This window comes from Ruditapes philippinarum, unplaced genomic scaffold, assembly GCF_026571515.1.
Source record: "Ruditapes philippinarum isolate M1 unplaced genomic scaffold, ASM2657151v2 ctg1375_1_1_1_1, whole genome shotgun sequence".
NCBI classification, from domain to species: Eukaryota; Metazoa; Mollusca; class Bivalvia; order Venerida; family Veneridae; genus Ruditapes; species Ruditapes philippinarum.
The window spans coordinates 361,102-379,784 of NW_026857788.1; the positions used below are offsets into that span (position 1 = coordinate 361,102).

Genomic DNA, 18,683 nt, shown 5'->3' on the forward strand with positions numbered 1-18,683 from the left:
GCCAAAATGGCCTTCAAGCAGGAAAATGGAGTAAGTTTTATTCTTGATAAAAAGTAATTTAAATTAATTTTTAAAAATATAATTTTTGTTTTTTAATTAAACTAATATTAAATTACTATTAAATAGCTGTCTAACGGTCCAATAAAAAAATTCACATGTAAATTAAAAATACCGTCGGGAAGTAAGTTTGTTAATGTCTGTCAGTCATTGTTCATGACTAATAAAAAATTCCATTTCAATTAACTATCATGTATTTTGTATGTTTAGTGAGATTTCACAAAAAGTATGACTGATGAGGCAAAGCAGTCTATAGACAGGTCGCTAATTGAAGACCTTGGAATTGGAGCAATGCCAGATGCATCCCCTCATACAAAGTAAAGAAACATATTTATACCATACTTTTTAATCATGTTAGGTTTCTTTTTATATATAAAGTCCCAGTATGTCTGGAGTATAATTTTAAGCAAGTCATAAAGAATTGAACATACCTGCAGTGCATTTTCTTTTATGCATGTCCTGTTTACAATGCAGCAACATAATTTGTGGTAAGTGGGGTATAACAACTTAAGTGATTACTGTAGAAGCAGAGAGTTCGGGTGACAGGGGTGCAACTTAAAACAAATTTCTTAGTTCACTGTTTTTATAGACTTTATTTTCCAACATTGGTAAATACAGTATCGCATTATTTCCAGGGAGGTGCTGCGACAGTCCTGTGCCAGTGCCGAGGGCTGACAAAGGTGATGGTAATTGGAGTGATTTAGGCGACACACCCATCATCCAGGAACGAGTTACCAGGTATTTTTTTAGATTACTGAAGCATTGGTTTACTAAAAAGTTTTGTAAAGTATGGTATCTTCTTACATGTATAATAAACTGCAAATGGCATTACATTTGAACTTTTATAGCACTTTACAACTTTTATATAAATTTCAGGAGCTTCACACACAATGGTTTTAAAATTAGATTGAATGGTTCCCATTTTAACAAAAGTTGCACACAGTTTGTAATGCTGCATTATAGTTAACCTGACTTCAGAAATGGAGAAATTTTTATACATTTATTAAAGGGACTTCACTTAGGTTTAAAAGCCTAAAAACATTACAGTTGAATTTCTTACATAGATGAGCTAGGGCACTTTAAACAGAAATATATGCAAAGATAGTTAAGAAATATACTATGAAATAAATTGAAAATCGTAATTTTAATGATTTTCTCAGCCCGATTGAATGAAAAGCGTTTACGCTTTTCATTTTGGGTAAATTTTTTTCAATCTGAAATTTTGCACAAAAATTAGTGGTCTAAACCTACATCAAATCGTAGATTTATCTGGAAAAAATATTTTCAGTCCCATCATTCAAAATACCTCAGTGGAGTCCCTTTAATTTGTGAATAATTATATTGATTTTTATTTCCAGAAGACAAAATTCCCAACCTGACGGCTGTAGAAAGATCTCTTGTGAAAGAGCCAAAATTCGCCTTCAAGACAAATTTCAGTGTAGGACCAGACTTGGAATGTCCTGTTCAGTTGACACCGCCTGGCAAAAACGTGGATTTGATAGTTTAACCTGTAAGCTTTGTAATGAAATTTCTGCCTTTTTTGTTTAGCCCATAGATAGGAAATATTGAGTTTGTTTGGGTCAAAACGTTGTTATTGGTTTGACTGATTTCACTTTTAATTTATATTGTTAAAAAGAAATTTATCTTATTGTACAAAACTTTAGAACTCTGCATGAAATGGTGGCAGCTAGTATTAATAAATATAATAAAGTTTTCATTTTCTTTCAGCACACACATTCTTCATGTCAAAGTCAAAGTATGGGAAGAAGGTTCTTAAGTCAATTGTATCACACAGGGTTTGTGGAACGTGTAACTGGTGGGCACGCAACCGTAAGGGTCAAGCAGTCAGACCTCACCTGTGTGTTAGAAACCATCGTGGGAGTGCCAAACTGATGGAAAGTGTCAGTGGGGAGAAAGGAGTGCAGAACTGAAGGATGAAGGAACTCCGATAGAAATATGTTGAAGGAGATGGTGACAATACACTCATAGCTAGAGTGAAAAAAATCTAAATATACATCTAAAAAAGAGATTTGACAAAAAATCATGTCGTTAAAAATGTTGGAAAATCACATCTCTTCAGTCTTCATCACTCTAAAAATGTGAAAAATCAGTAAAATTACTATCCTCCATCTTCAAAAGTGTTTAAAATATGCTTTTGCAAAAAAATGCTGGTGATAAGGATGCTCTGAGAGAAAACTTGAATGCTTTAGTTCCGCATCAATTTGGTGATCACAGTATGTGCCATCCTAGATTCTGTGGGTATAAGCGTTCACCAGAAGACAGGAAGAGTTATGTCCACAGAAGTCTGCCTTACAAGGCTCCATTGAAAGGACGAACAACTTCGGGCAGCCTTGGAGGGGGATTTTTAAACCTCTTGCTGATAATGCAGAGCAATATGCGGATCTTGGCTCATCACAAGCTTGTGAACATGCCAACAGGGAAGTTTCAATAAGAGCGCTAAGAGCTTCCATTATGGAAACACTAAGTCTCTTGGACTATAGGGTCCACGCTACAGCAGCTTTGCATCAATGAAGGAAGACATTACATCGCAGAGGTAATTCAAATAAATGTGTTCTGGTTATTGTGCGTAAATGCACATTTATGAAAAAGTATTTCAAGTTTGCATGTTTATTATTATTTTTCTTGTTTGCTGATGTAGTGCACCTGAGTTTTTTTAATCAACATACAATATACAAAGCTACACAAAGAATGACCATTGGGCCGAAAATGCAAATACAAATGCTTGCCTATCTGCTTTTTTTTTATCTGTTTTGGCTGAATTAAATTCTTTGAACACTCATATAGATCTGTCCTGAACTTTTCAGTATTCTAAGTAATCAAAACAATATATCTCAGGTGTGCAAAATTGTTGTTTGTTTTTTTTGTTACTGGTGTTTGAGTTTTATGTTCTGTTTCTTTTTACAGTTGTCTCAATTTACAGTTACACGTTTCCAGATCTACATGCATTCTGGTCTCAATTTGGACAAAGGATAAGAAAGGTACAACTGATTAAAATTAAAAATTATTTATTTAATACTTTGACAAAGATAAGAAATTTTTGGCTGCTATAACACTCATTTATGGGGTATTTTAAGAGAAAAGTACATTATTTATAAAAAAGAAAAATTAAAAAAAAAATATTGTTCTGTTGTTATATAACTCTTATTATTTCATACTTATTAACAATAGAGCAAGATAAGGTAATCTGTACTATGTTTTTTCCATAATTGCAGGCAAATGTAGATGCTGGCTTGTCCCCTGGGGTCCACACACTCAAGCATGCTGAGAAGTGCCAGAAAAATCGTGAGCGTGTCCAGGCAAAATGGAACTTCCCTCAACGAAAAGACGCCGTTTGGAGTTGAAGAAAAGAGCGGGCGGTGAACCAGGGTGCCCAGGAGGTGTTGGAAGGAGTCTCTTATATCAGTCTGGTTAGTAAAATTTGTGTTCTGGCAGCTGTATCTATATAATATTTTACTAATATAGTATATAATAATAAATACCATATAGATTTGATCAAGGAATGAAAAATAATGTTTATGTTTGCAAGTTTCATTAATTTAAAACTTGATACATTATGACAAATTGTCCGGTAAGACCAGACAAAAAATGTTTATCATTTGTGTGATTGATTTTTAGGAATTGGCCATGAGACCAATGCAGATATAGAGGCTATTCCAGCCCCAATACCCAAAGGAGACTTCAAACCTATTCAGCTCACAAACCCGACATTGGTGACGTTTGATCTGGAGACGACAGACCTTAGTAAGAAATAGTTTATGATTAATGCAAATGTAAAAGTTTACTACTTCTAAAGTGTAAATGAAAATCAGTTTACTACTCTAGCTTTTATTGGCGGCAACTTAGATGCAGAGTTTTGTTATGTATTTAGTGCTAAGGTGCACAGTTTTGTTATTGTATTTAGTGCTAACTAGTACTTAGCAACTCTTCTAAAAACACAACATATTGCAATATATTTATTGTCAGTAAATTGATATTCACCGAAATGAAAACCAAATGATTTTTTTTTACAGTTCGTGGACATTGCCTGCCACAGATAACGCAGATAGCAGCGTCAGATTTGGCTGGAACCCGTACATTTTTCTCAGTATGTTCTTAAACCGACAAACCCATATCTCTTGGGCTAGGCAAGTCACTGGCCTCTCAGTTGATGGCGACCCTCTATTACATCTTGGACAACCGGGGTAGAAGCAACAGATATAAAGTTCGGCCCACCCAACTATTTACTGCCTGGGTGAAAAAAAATTCCAAACTGTGTTCTAGTTGCACACAATGGTTAAAAATTCATTTTCCGGTAATTGTAAATGCAAATTGAACTGTGCTGGTGTATATGATATGTTTGTTGAACGGAACAAAAGCAACCCTGGTTGATTCTCTTTCACTTTTCCGGAAGGGTGAAATTCCAGGAAGGAAGTCATTACAAGCAGGAAGACAATGGTACATGACATTTTGAACACCTCATTATGGTGCCACATGATGCTGCAGAAGACGGGCACGTTTGGGCAAGTCTTATTTCCCATTTGGACGTTGACAACAAACAGTATTGACTCAAATTTTAAGTGGTAAGTGCAGTTTGTAAAGAAAATGTTGGTCAACAAGGAGGGAAAGCCAAAAATCTTTTCCATCGTTGTCTCAGCTGCATTCTACCCAAATCCATCATGCAAGAGCACCTACGGCTGAAAATATAGCAGGGTTGGTTTGAACTTGCAACAACCCTTCAACTACTAACAAGCGTGATGAGAGGATGGGCCTTAACAAATACTTTCATAATGAAAATAACAGTGAGGGGCCAACCGCGTGTTTACGGCCAGCAATCGGGATTTTAAGATTCTGTGATCCCTAAACCTAGTTAAAGATCTATAATATAAAGAAACTTTTAAATATTTGGTGAAGTGAAAATAGGTTTAACAACATTGTTCAGTTTTTGTTACAATGGAAGTAAACTGTTTAAAGAGTTGTTTTTTTGAATTGATTGTAACACAAAGAGAGTTCCCATTTTTTCTTGTAAGAGAATAAAACTGTACCTTTGCATCCTCTTAATGTAAAGAAGTCTTGGTAAAAAAACAATTTCAATTTTAAAAATTAATATTCAAAACATTTATTCGATATGTAATGATAAAAATTTTAAGTGTTATGGGAACTGAAAAAAAAAGTACCTTGTATTTGCAAAAGCATCACAAATTTATTAGGGTTTGAAATAATAATTAAAATTATCTCTATTTGATTTGGATAATTATAAGTTATGGGCATTTGTTAAATCTGAAATAGTCTTAAGGTCCAAAAACACAAATAATCTGTGTTTATTGGACTTTTTGCTCATGAAATTATAAATTTTTCATAAAGTTTATAAGAAAGAGTTATGGATTGATTAAGACCAATTAACTAAACTTCTTGTGACATAAAAAAATTTGAAGTTTTTTAGCCATTGCCCAGTAGAATGTAAGTTGATATCGAAATCATAAAAAGGGCACATTTTCTTCAAATTTCATATTTTTTTGTTTTTAATTTACTTCTTTAATCATAGTTATCTTGTCTGGCATATGCTATCTTCAATTTTAAGGTTACTTTGCCTAAAAATAATAATATTGAGAAATTTAACAAACTTTAATAGTTGGATTTTTGAAAAGTGCTTGAAAATAAAATTGGTGGGGTTGGAACTTCAAAACTTGAATTCTTCACAATCAGTACGGTAAAAGTTTTTGAAATTTTCTGCTATTCATATTCAAGTCTAGATAAAAAAATTGCTGGGAAATGCACTGCAATGCTAATAAATAATAACCATGATTGTCACGGCGAAAACAAAAAAAAACAAGACAATGTTCCACAAGTAAAAATTGCTGGGAAAATGCAGCAACGAAAAAAAAAAAAAAAAAAAGACCCCACACAAAAAAAAAAACAAAAAAAAAACCAGTTTAAATATATTGATAAGGTATCTCCAAATAGCATTGTTTTGAATTGACATGTTAACTTGTTCAGAAGGTTTTAAAATATCATAATCATGTAACTTGTTACAATTAAGAGCCATGTTTATATGTAGTAGAGTAGAATAATTATCATTCTTGTGTACTGCATACCTCTCGAGTGAGATGTATCCACCTATGAAGGTTCATGTTAATATCTCAAAGGCCTTTGTAGTTATGCTCTGGACAAAATTAAGTATGAAAAATAACAAAGGGCATTAACTGAAAAATAATGCACGGTAGGTTAAATGTCTTGTGTGCTGCACTCCTCCTCAATGAGATCTATCCACCTAATAAGTTTCAAGTTGATACCTCTAACACCTTTTTGAGATTATTATTATTATTATTATTATTATTATTATTATTATTATTATTATTATTATTATTATTAGTATTATCATTATTATATACCACATTTCTATAGCACTCTTTTCATAAATAATAAATGTTCAAGAGTGCTTTACATAAATCCGATAAAACATTATCATATATATATTTATCACACACCCGTGCCGATTTTGCGACTCCGTAAATATGGTATTGCACGGCCGTGCATATTATTTTGACGTGACGTCATTAGCGTTATACAAACATAGTGTAAAGACGCGCTAAATGTTGGCGTTATACTATATGCGCGTCAATGAAAAATGACTCTTATTTCACTTTAAACTGTATTTATTTTTGGTATGTGATAAAAAGAATATTAAATTCGTGTAAGTTCATTTCTGAATTTATTGCACTCGTTGAATAAAATAATATTATGCTCGTCAGAGGCTCGCATAATATAATTTTATTCAACTCGTGCAATAAATTCAGTATTGAACTTACACTCATTCAATATCCTCTATAAGACATAATGAACAACATTAATTTAGTAAACCTATTAAACAATAATGATAATCTAAAACCAGTAAAGGATGGTAAGAAATACAGACACATTTAGTTTAAAATCAAGGCTCAATTAATAATAATTGAGATAAGCTCCGGACAAAAAGTATGAAAAATAACAAATGGCAATAACAAACAAAATATAAAGGGTATTATTCTTGCGCACAACATTCCTCCCCAATAAGATCTATCCACCTATAAAGTTTCTTGTGGTATTTCAAAGACTTTTTCCGAGATATGCTCCACTCAGGTGAAAAATTTAGTATGGAAAATAACAAAGGGCAATAACTCAAAAATTATGAAGGGTAGAGTTATCACTCTTTTGCACTGCATACCGCCTGAGAAAGATCTATCCACCTATGAAGTTTCATGTTGAAATCTCAAATGCTTTTGTAGTTATACCCTGGACAAAAATAAAGTATGAAAAATAATAAAGTGCAATAACTGGAAAAACAATGCACGGTGTGTTATCACTCTAGTGTGCTGCAATGCTCCCCAATAAGATCTATCCACCTATGAAGTTTCAAGTTGTTACCTCTAACATTTTTTTAGATAAGCTCCGGACAAAAAGTTTGAAAAATAACAAATGGCAATAACTCAAACATTATAAAGGATAGAGTTATCATTCTTGCGCACAACATTCCTCCTCAATAAGATCTATCCACCTATGAAGTTTCATGTTGACATTTCAAAGACTTTTTCAGAGATATGCTCCACTTAGGTGAAAAAATTAGTATGAAAAATAACAAAGGGCAATAACTAAAAATTATGAAGGGTAGAGTTATCACTCTTTTGCACTGCATATCTCCTGAGTGAGATCTGTCCACCTTTGAAGGTTCATGTAGATATCTCAAAGGCTTTTGTAGTTATACCCTGGACAAAATTAAGTATGAAAAATAACAAAGGGCAATAACTGAAAAATAATGCACGGTTAGTTATCATTCTAGTGTGCTGCACTTCTCATCAAAAAGAGCTATCCACCTATGAAGTTTCAAGTTGTTACCTCTACCACTTTTTTAGATATTCTCCGGACAAAAAGTAAGAAAATAACAAATGTCAATAACTCAATAATTATAAAGGTTAGAGTTATCATTCTTTCGCACAACATTCATCCTCAAAAATATCTATCTACCTATGAAGATTACATTGACATCTCAAAGTTTGTTTTTTAGTTAATTTATGCTCCACTCAGGTGAAAAATTAAGTATGAAAAATAACAAAGAGCAATAACTCAAAATTTAGAAATGGTACAGTTATCACTCTTGCATTGCACACCTCCTGAGTGAGATCTATCCACCTATGAAGTTTCATGTTGATATCTCAAAGGCTTTTTGAGTTATGCTGTGGACAAAAATTGAGTTTGAAGAATAACAAAGGGCAACAATGAAAAAAACATGCAGCGTAGAGTTATCATTCTTGTGCACTGCACTTTTCCTAAATATGATTTATCCACAAATGAAGTTTCAAGTTGATACCTCCACCTATGAAGTTTCAAATTGATACTTTTTGAGATATGCTCCGGACAAAAATGTAGAGTGACGGACGGAAGGACAGACGGACGGATGGAGACTAATTCTATATCCGTATTTTCGGCGGGGGGTAATAAACATTTTCTTGCTCATATCTAAAGGAAACTCAGAATTTTGCTCTCAATAACGTGACATGAATTCTGAATGAAGTTTGATGTTGTGGTAAAATCTGATTTAAGGACCAAATTAAGTTATTTTACAACCTGGTATGATGAATGTTAATTGTGAAACGCATATAGAAAAACCAAGTCTCATTTTAGAGAATTGCGCAAGAAAAATGAAATTATTTAACAAGAGGGCCATGATGGCCCTGAGTCGCTCACCAGAAACAACTGCTTTTCAGTGTTGGAAATTATTTTTCAAAAGAACTTGCTGAAAGGCAAGTCCAGCTCTTTCGGCAGTTCAGCTCGATCAACTTTAACTTGCCCCTTTAGTAATATACTTTCACAACACTGATTGTTTTAGCTTTTTTTCTTCATAATAAACAATATGACCACTAAGATGGTCCTAGATGACTCATCTAACCCATCATTTCATTATTCACTATAAAAATTGTAATATTTTGCCCTAATATTTTGGAAAGGATTTGTTAAGATATGTATGTTGCAAGTGTGTTCCTATGAGACTATGTAGAATAAATGCAGAACAACTGACCACTAGAGCAGGATTAATTTTGATTGGACAATTTTTTTAAAACTTTTTTTGAATGAAAACACAAAATGTCACATGCAAAACATGTAAGGTGTAGATGTTTGAAGTTCACAGTTTGGGACAAATTTTTTATACATTCTGTATGGTAACATAACTGTACCTCAAAAAAAGACAATAGGTCAAACATTGTAAAAAATATGAAAAGTAGGCCAGTTAATATCAAAATTCAATTCAGCATCAGAAATTACACCCCTAGTCCAAATTTCAAGTCTGTATGTCAAGAACACAAGAATGAAAGTCAAATTATATCAAAAATATCAAAAGTAGGTCAGTTGATATCAAAATTCATTTCGGCATCAGAATTGACAAACCTGGTCAACATTTAAAATCTGAATGTCAAAATACAAGACAGTAGGTAAAATGATGTCAGTAGTACCTAAAGTAGGTCAGCTGGTATCAAAATTGAATTCAACATCAAAAATTACACAAATTACACCCATAGTCCAAATTTCAAGTCTGTACATAAAAGACAAAAAAAGTAGGTAAAGCGATATCAAATATATCAAAAGTAAGCCAGTTCATATCAAAATTCAATTCAGGAACAGAAATTAAACCCCTTGTCCCTTGTTAATTCTACAAAAAAAATGAAAAAATTACAATTTTTTACAAAATTCAATAAGAGAATTGAGCACAGGAGAAACAAATTTTATGTTTCTTTAGACCTATTTTTTTCCTGGTTAATGACCTACAACTGACCTTACAATGATGCAATAGTCCGAATTCCAGAGCTAAAATATATTTACACATCATAAACAGGTCATGACCCAAGCCAATGAAATTTATGAAATTCTTAGTGAAAATGTCTTATTTGGATAAAAGAATGAATATACTATGTACAGGAAACTGCATATGCTATTACAGGCAATGTAAAGATGGTCTTTTCTATAAAGAAAAAAGAAAAAAAAAGTTTTTGTAATGACACTATCATTATATTTATACTGTGACCACGAATAGTGTTAAGAATTTAAAACATAACATATCTACTTTGTGTGAAGTCAAAACACGTATATTTCATATTTATATTTATAAGGAGACTGTGTATCCATTGTCAATATTTTTTTTATATTAAAATTAGAGCTTAGAATATCTTTAAACTTTAATTTAAAGAAATGCTAGTGCATTTAAGCTTTAGCTTTATAACAGGACCAATCAAATTAATATGAGCAAACTTGATTAAAGACTACCTAAGAATGCTACTGACAAAGTTTAATGATCATCTATCAATTAGCTCTGTAGATGAAGATGTCTAAAGGTTTTTCTATTTTTAGCCCTAGAGACCCCTAAAAGGGGCCAATCAAATTAAGATGAGCAAACTTGATAAAAGACTACCAAAGAAGGCTACAGACAAAGTTTGGTGATCATTCATCTATGAGTTCTGTAGGAGCAGATGTTTAAAGGTATTTCTATTTTTAGCTTTAGCGGCCCCTACAAGGGGCCAATCAAATTAATATGAGCAAACTTGATAAAAGATTACTTAAGAATGCAACAGACAGAGTTTGGTGATCATCAATCAATTAGTTCTGTAGAAAAAGCATTTAAAAGTATTTCTATTTTAAGCTATAGCGGCCCTTAAAAGGGGCCAATCAAAATAATATAGGCAAACTTGATAAAAGACTACCCAAGAATGTTACAGACAAAGTTTGGTAATCATCCATCCATTAGTTCTGTAGAAAAAGATGTCTAAAGGTTTTTCTATTTTTAGCCCTATAGAGACCCCTAAAAGGGGCCAATCAAATAAATACGAGCAAACTTAATAAAAGACTACCCAAGAATGTTACTGATAAAGTTTTGTGATCATCCATCTATTAGTTCTGTAGAAGAAGACATTTAAAGGTATTTATATTTTTAGCTATAGCGGCCCCTACAAGGGTCCAATCAAAGTAATATGAGCAAACTTGATAAAAGACTACCCAAGAATGCTACAGGCAAAGTTTGGTGATCATCCATCAATTGGTTCTGTAGAAGAAAATGTCTAAAGGTTTTCTATTTTAAGCCCTAATGACCCCTAAAAGGGGCCAATCAAATTAATATGAGCAAACTTGATAAAATACTACCTAAGGATGCTACAGACAAAGTTTGGTGATCATCCATCAATTAGTTCTGTAGAAGAAGACGTTTAAATGTATTTCTATTTTTAGCTAAAGCAGCCCCTACAAGGGGCCAATCAAATTAATATGAGCAAACTTGATAAAAGACTACCCAAGAATGCTACAGACAAAGTTTGGTGATCATCCATCAATTGGTTCTGTAGAAGAAGATGTCTAAAGGTTTTTCTATTTTTAGCTCTGCTGAACCCTAAAAGGGGCCAATTGAAATGACATGAGCAAATTTAAGTGTGACTATCACAAGGATGCTACAGACCAAATTTTAGTTAAATCTGCCCAGCAGTTTCAGAGAAGAAGATGATTGTTGACGCATGAAGACGGACGACGGACGCCGGAGTATCCCCCTTTGTTACTAATAGATCACCCTGAGCCTTCGGCTCTGGTGAGCTAAAAAAAAAAAGACAATTTAAGTTCTTAATTGCAAATATAGAAACTTAGGAATGTAATGTTCAAAGACATTTTACACGTGAAAAGATTCACTCCGAGAGAGACATAGATCCGACATGAGAACACATTAGTCGAAATATGTCGTCCCTTCGTGTTTTCGCATTTTCGCATTTTGAGGCGAAGACGCGAAAATATTTGGATGGCGTTAATCAGCCACCATACATAATCCATTCAAGGCAAATTTCTCAAGCATGTCGAAAGGATGTCCGGAAATGTGTTAATATAAAACGCTGATATTTCGTGTGTTGATAAAAATACTGTTTAGATTCTATATGGTTTTGAAAAAAAACTGTTTCTATGTAATTTTTCACGGAAATGGGCTGTACAATGATTGCGTAAAAACAATAAAATGTCGGCTGTAGAAATCGAAAGGCATTTTGTCACGTGACTTTTGCCCATGCTACCGAAAACTACCCATCACAATATCACGGCGTTGAGACGCCGTGAAATGACAAATGTTTTGTGGTTAGTTTATAAACAGGTAAGTACTTGTAGGGAAACACATATCAGTCTATGTTTATTTCGTAGAATATGCCGGTAAATAGTTATGGAAAAGAATTTTGGTAAACTGGTCGTCGTGCTGAATTGAAATGTAATTTAATACCACAAAGAACATAAAAACAGGAGAGACGTTTGTTATTAATTTATCCCATACATAATGCGCATGCGCGAAATGCTACTACCGTTCCTGTGGTAAAAAGGTCTATATTTATGTTCAAAGACAAAGTCATGATAAATTTCGTTGATGAAATTTCGTTAGTGAAAAAAGAAGAAATAAAGGAGAAAGAAAAACAATGAACCCAATTCCCATAGCACTGAGCATTCTATACACGTATAAATAAAACTTTAGACTTCAAACTTATACAAGTTTTTATTAGAATTATAAGTCATAAATACATAAAAACAACTATTGTAAATAAATCATAAACATCAAAAGATTGGACAAAAAAGCAAAACAAAATTACTTGTATAAATAAAAAGCAGTGACGTCATTGTATTGAGCAGACTTTAGAATACTCTTTTTGTAAAGTTTCCGGTAATTTTGTGTGTTCTCTCTGGACCAAGGCGTCTACAATCTGTCAATTAAATACAAGAATTTGATTACACAAAATCGGCGCCCGTTTTTGAACTGGAAGTCAATGTGAAAAAAGCTAACGGCCGAAAATAATTGCAAATGTTCCAACGTACAAATGGCACTACATTATCTATATTATACCTTACATAAATATGTTTCTCTTTATTTATATAAGTGTCAGCTAGAATTTATATAATTTAATAGTCACGGTGTAGTCAGCGGTCCGACCGCTTGAGCGGTACAATTACGTTTTTATCGAACCGCTTAAATTTAACGGCAAGAAACCGCGAGAAATATTCTACAAAACGCACAGTACTTTGGACCTCATAGCATATAGTAACCTCCTAGTCAACTACCAAACTATTGAACGGACCCAACCCTTCGGCTTCAGTCCGCTATATATGATATATGTGCGGTCACTCTAATGTCATGAGGCTCTCAGTGCTATATCTTGTTTCGGAACATTTCATTCTGTTTATGTACAATATTAATGAGTGTTGAATAACAGATACATTATATGTACAAAATTTCCAGAATTGACCATTTATAACATTATAGAAGCAACATTACTTTACCTTTCATAGATTTTATTAAAACATTTCATTAGAATATAGTTCACACCCTCCAAATTGCAAACCAGAGCGTATTTCAAAGAATAAAATTGCAGTTCAAAATGAAATATAACTTTTTACAGTTATTAATGTTTGTTGTTACTTATTATGTCAAACCTTTATCTACATATACATAACAAAGACACTTACGCCCAGAACTTCAGAGAAGTCGAGTGTACCGCTCTCATCAGTGTCTATTTCTTTAAATGTTTTCTCTACCATTCTGTCCGTTACATTCTTCTCACCAAGGATACCTTTCAACAATGTCTTCAATTCTTCTAATTCTAATAACTGAAAGATTGAGAAATAATGAAAGGTGTTTGTTTTTAGAAAACAGAAAAAGTCCGACAATAAAAGAGGACAAAAAATAAGTCCGACAATAAAAGAGGACAAGTAGTTACACGATGATTTCAGTGACACGTGTTCTTGAAGAGATGTGAAGCTGCAATTATTACTCATATCATATTGTTTAAAATTGAACGACAGGGAATACGGGAAAACTTATTAATGGAATGGAGGTAACTTGTGTTTCGTGATAAAATATTACTATTGAATTGTCCCCCGTTGAAGAGTCACAAGTGACCATTTAACAGAATAACAATTGCTTTCTAAATCCAGGATATGTATTATATATAGGTGTTTCAAATGTTTTTATAACAATTATCGCACTGCTTTGATATTATCCTTGGCCAAATTGATAAAAGCATTTGCAGGAATTTTGAAACACATACAATAGGTGTCATTTAGCATATTTTAGTGATTTACGACAACTATCAACACTAAGGCTGCTAGCTGCAATAAATTCTATTCATGCGACCAGTACAGACCAAGATCAGCCGGCGTATCCACCCCGTCTGCATGGACATGGTCTGCAGAATTTGCTATTTAGTCCGTACCTACATCGTATTTTGAAAATTCTCTTAAAATGATGAAAGGTTTTGTCCAGATTGAAACATTTAAGATATATAGCTGTGTAAGAGTCAACGTTTACATACGTCGTCCAGTAAACTAAATAAGTGGAGCGTTGGGATGTGAATCGGGCGACCCGGGTTCGATTCCCGGACGGTGCATGTCACTTTCGTTGTGATTGATCATGAAATCCTTTCTACGGTCACTCGCATTGTACCTCTCCTCTGGGATGTACAGAAGTTTCTTAGGGAGTGAAGGCAACTACTACTGGTAAACTGCTTGACAGTCTGCCCAGGAACGATGGGGTGGCTGAACCGAGCTCTGATAAATTCAATGTGACTTGGAGTGACAACTACCAACAGAACGTTTACATACCCCGCTCTGATCATCGTCTGCTTCTATGAATCTCAGTTCTGTAGACAACACTCGATGTAGTGTCATAAACGGAAACGAATCTGCTATTTGCTGTAAATAGAAAACATAATATAATTATAGAAACATCCCCACTAAACGGCAATTTTATGATCATCTAAATCTATCTTATTCGGGCGATTAAAAGTTGGAAAACTATTAAAAACATGAATAACTGATTGCTATGTTTGATCCTTTTTTCCCCTAAAAACAGCTTGTTTGTTCAAAATACATGAGTTTTTTTTATTGTTTCAGATATACGAGACTTTCGATTTAAAAAAGTTTTCATTCTTTCTTTCTTTCTTTTTTCTTTCTTTCTTTCCTTTCATTATTTTTTCTTTCTTTTTTATGTTTTGTTTTGCTTTGTTGTTTTTTGTTCAGCAGATAGGAAGCAATCGTAAACATTTGGAGCGATTGTTGTTTCGTTCTAAAACAAGTCATTTTTGACACAAGTCGTTATTTTAACTTGATAAATGAAATGATTATCAGAAGTTTATTCATGATCTATGTTTAAAACCAATAACTGTTTAAGCGGTTAATATAGTTTCAAAATGTTTATAACGGGAGCGAAATACTTTCCTATTTTACGTCTGCGTTTATTGATCATTTAGAATCATATTATATATTCATACTAAATTGAATGTATAGATCTAGTGTTTGATTATTAAATGTTTATCGCCCAAAGTTATCACTTATTTATATATTCATGTGACATACACAACAAATCTGGACAACTGTCAAGTCATATGAGTCCCCGCGGAGACATGCGTTCACTTTCCTAAACATTTTAATTTTTATGCTATTCAGCAATTTAAGCTCGTCAAAATAAGGTATGATATAGATTTATCTGCACTTTAATTCAGAAAAAATGACACAAAAAGAAAAAAGATGTTATTCACAAAGTTACTGTTCCATATTAACTTAATAATTTGATGGGTGTGTTTTATTTCATATTTACCCAATAATATGTGCACCTTTTACCGTCAGGTGGTTTGAAAGTTGGTACAGGTGGATGGTCCATTCCGCACACACATTTTGGCCAGCTATATTCAAACTCGTCATCCTCTTCTGCTGGGAGACCGACGCCTGACTTCCTGGGTTTCCTGTGCCTTTTCCTTATTTTCTTCTTAATGGGTGCCTTTTTCTTAGAAGTTAAAAACAAATTTTCTGTTTAAATATTTTATTACGTGCATAAGCATTAACGGTATTTGCCGAAAATTTTACGGAAAAGTTTATAACGACTAAGTTATATGATCATTACTTTGAAGAATTATAAATGTCTGTATTATTTATTTCTTAAAACAATGGACAGATAAAAGAAGTGTAAAACAAGTTAATAAAGACATTATAACACATCTGAGTGGGGTATATAAGAATGTTTTATTGGACTATTCTTGAAAAATGAGCAAGGTAAAAATGTTACCGAAGTGTCAAGCAGATATAGGCAAATCCTGAGATTTTACTTAGTGTCATAATTTATTATCAGGTTATATGTACACATGTAAATTGTTGAGTACAATACTGAATTCTGTTGGAGCAAACAGCTGTCAAATCTATATTGGACGAGGCACTAGCCGCGTCCAATATAGATTTTGCACTGGTTTAAGAGTCTAATAAAATCAGATTGGTACTTTACAACGTATATTGAACTCTTTATTTCACACCAACAATTCTCAAGAAGGAAACACATTGGAAAAAAGGAATCTCTCAAAACCATAAGTATTTTGTATAATTTTAAATATACAGTTACTTCAAGTGCAATATGAAACTTTTGGATTCTGAAGATGAAAACGAGGCTAGATAGAGAACTATATGCATTTCATACTGATTTGATGGACTTTGGAAATGAAAACAAGGCTAATTCGATAAGATTAGTTCAAATGATTTATATTGGAACAATACGTTGTGCAAATGCTGAAACCTCATTTGGTGTGAAAAAAGATATATCAGTGATATATAAGTCATATCGCACAGTTTGCAACTGAATGACATCCCTGTTTAAACACAAAATAGAACGCAAATTGGATAAACATGATTTTCTTGCTAAAAGATAATGCCATGTAAATTTGCGGCATTTGTCCCTTTTTTATTCTACTTTTTATTATTCTATTCATTTATTTTTTTTTCATAATGTTTGTCTAGTTTTAATGGAAATATTATAGAAGACGGCAGTGAGGTTGTTTTTAAATCTTCTTTGTTTCTTATATTCAAAACTGAAAACATACAAATAACATTTCTATATCATTAAACGTATCCAATGAAAAGTTTCCACTTTACCTTTTGATAGTTTGTGTTGTTCAATTCTTTCAAGGCAGTCATCAGCGTTGTAATATCATCTTCCGGTTTAGCAGACGACATTTCTTTTATTAAAAATAGTCGTTCTAAAGTGCGCGTAAGTGTTAATAAAAATTATATTTATTGTCCATGTGATTAGCAAACTGCTTTTTTTTATGTTTGTGTGTGGAACAATGAAACCTAGCGTCCAAAAAACAGATTTTAGTCAACCAGTGTTTCTGGGCACTACATCAGTAACGACCTGTTTCTGAACAGTGAATAGCAACTTCTGCGCTCTATAGACCATAAAAAGACATTCCGGTTTAACACAACTTTCAAATCCTTTATAAAATCAAAATTGCACATCCAGTTGTCAGTAACAAAATGTTGTATTCGCCTAAAGAATGAACAGAAAACGCAGGCTTGTCGTATATGCGAATGTAAAAATTTAATAAGAGTGCTCAAGAAAGACAAAATCGTCGCAAGTTAATATTTTTGGGTTTAGATTGCTTTAATATGCTCGCATGAAATATTGGATTGAAAATTTCACTTTGAATCACTGAAAATATTCAAGCTTTGTTTATAACATAACGACTATACATAAGACTTTTTTTCGAAAACATTTTTTCCAACGTCATGATATAAGTGATACAATTATGAATACTGGTACTTAGAATATTCCATAACAAAAAATTAACACGAAACTTTACATCAACACTCACTTATTATATAAAAAAAATATCTAAACCGGGATTTTAAATAAAGTGATTAACTTTCGTCACTTAGTGAATTCAGTCATTCACCTATAAGAACCGATCAGTAAAATCGTGTCGATTAGTTTGAAGCAATATATTGATTTGACGATTAATCCCTTTAGATAAACTATGTTTTAATCCACATAAAATTTCGTATATATATCAATCTAAATCTTGACTCTATGACTCCATGATTGAATTTTTTTTTATAAAGTTTCATAATTTGATTCAATTCTATTCATGAAGATAAATGTTGTTAATATTTTATATGGTGGTATACCACCTAGAATGAAAGGAAGATAATCGGTATTCGAATGAAGTAATTCGTAAGGCGTCTGACGGATTGCGCTGAAAAGGTGCATTTGATAAAGACGATTTGAGCCGCGTCACGACAAAACCAACATAGTGCGTTTGCGATCAGGATCCATGCTGTTCGCTTACCAACCCTATAACAAGTAGAGAAACTGATAGCGAACAGCATGGATCCTGAGCAGACTGCGCGGATGCGCAGGCTGGTCTGGATCCATGCTGGTCGCAAACGCACTATGTTGGTTTTGTCGTGACGCGGCTCATTTAAAAGTGATCAATGAACACGTTGATGTCATAAATAAGTATGCATCAAAAATTGCAAATTAGTCAAGGGCTATGGGTGGCCGCTTAAGTACTATAAACGTGAAATGTTGCCAAATACCTATGTAGACAGTCTATGGGTGTTCGGAAAAAATGCTTATTATGAAATTGCAAGATTAAAATTTAAGTAGATCTGATCAATTATATATTTTTGTCAATCTTTCGAAGTACCCCCTTTACTAGAAATGCATTTTTTTAGTGATGTATCCATTTCCAGATACATATACTGGTAAGATACTGAAAATAGCTGTTCCATGTGCCTGACTTGTATATTATCTACGTCCAGTTTCAATTTTAGTGAAA

At 33.0% G+C, this 18,683-nt stretch overlaps 2 protein-coding genes across 2 annotated transcripts; one reads left to right on the top strand and one right to left on the bottom strand.

Moving 5' to 3' along the window:
- The first annotated feature begins 285 nt into the window (after positions 1-285).
- Positions 286-1,988, top strand: LOC132751062 (uncharacterized). Its single transcript, XM_060741171.1, has 4 exons — positions 286-374; positions 676-795; positions 1,416-1,567; positions 1,786-1,988. The coding sequence occupies exons 1-4, from the start codon at positions 286-288 to the stop codon at positions 1,986-1,988; spliced, it is 564 nt and encodes a 187-aa protein (XP_060597154.1).
- Positions 1,989-12,610: 10,622 nt separating this feature from the next.
- LOC132751067 (uncharacterized) lies at positions 12,611-17,903 on the bottom strand. Its single transcript, XM_060741177.1, has 5 exons — positions 16,999-17,903; positions 15,680-15,865; positions 14,686-14,775; positions 13,552-13,692; positions 12,611-12,791 (listed from the first exon to the last, which is right to left on the bottom strand). The coding sequence occupies exons 1-5, from the start codon at positions 17,077-17,079 to the stop codon at positions 12,705-12,707; spliced, it is 585 nt and encodes a 194-aa protein (XP_060597160.1). The 5' UTR covers positions 17,080-17,903; the 3' UTR covers positions 12,611-12,704.
- Between the last annotated feature and the right edge of the window lie 780 nt (positions 17,904-18,683).

Coding starts and splice junctions, on each gene's coding strand:
- LOC132751062 (XM_060741171.1), top strand. CDS start 286: ATGACTGATGAGGCAAAGCAGTCTATAGACAGGTCGCTAATTGAAGAC. Junction 375..675: donor GATGCATCCCCTCATACAAA/GTAAAGAAACAT, acceptor TGGTAAATACAG/TATCGCATTATTTCCAGGGA. Junction 796..1,415: donor ATCCAGGAACGAGTTACCAG/GTATTTTTTTAG, acceptor TTTTATTTCCAG/AAGACAAAATTCCCAACCTG.
- LOC132751067 (XM_060741177.1), bottom strand. CDS start 17,079: ATGTCGTCTGCTAAACCGGAAGATGATATTACAACGCTGATGACTGCC. Junction 14,776..15,679: donor AAAGGTGCACATATTATTGG/GTAAATATGAAA, acceptor TTCTATTTACAG/CAAATAGCAGATTCGTTTCC. Junction 13,693..14,685: donor CAGACGATGATCAGAGCGGG/GTATGTAAACGT, acceptor TCAATCTTTCAG/TTATTAGAATTAGAAGAATT.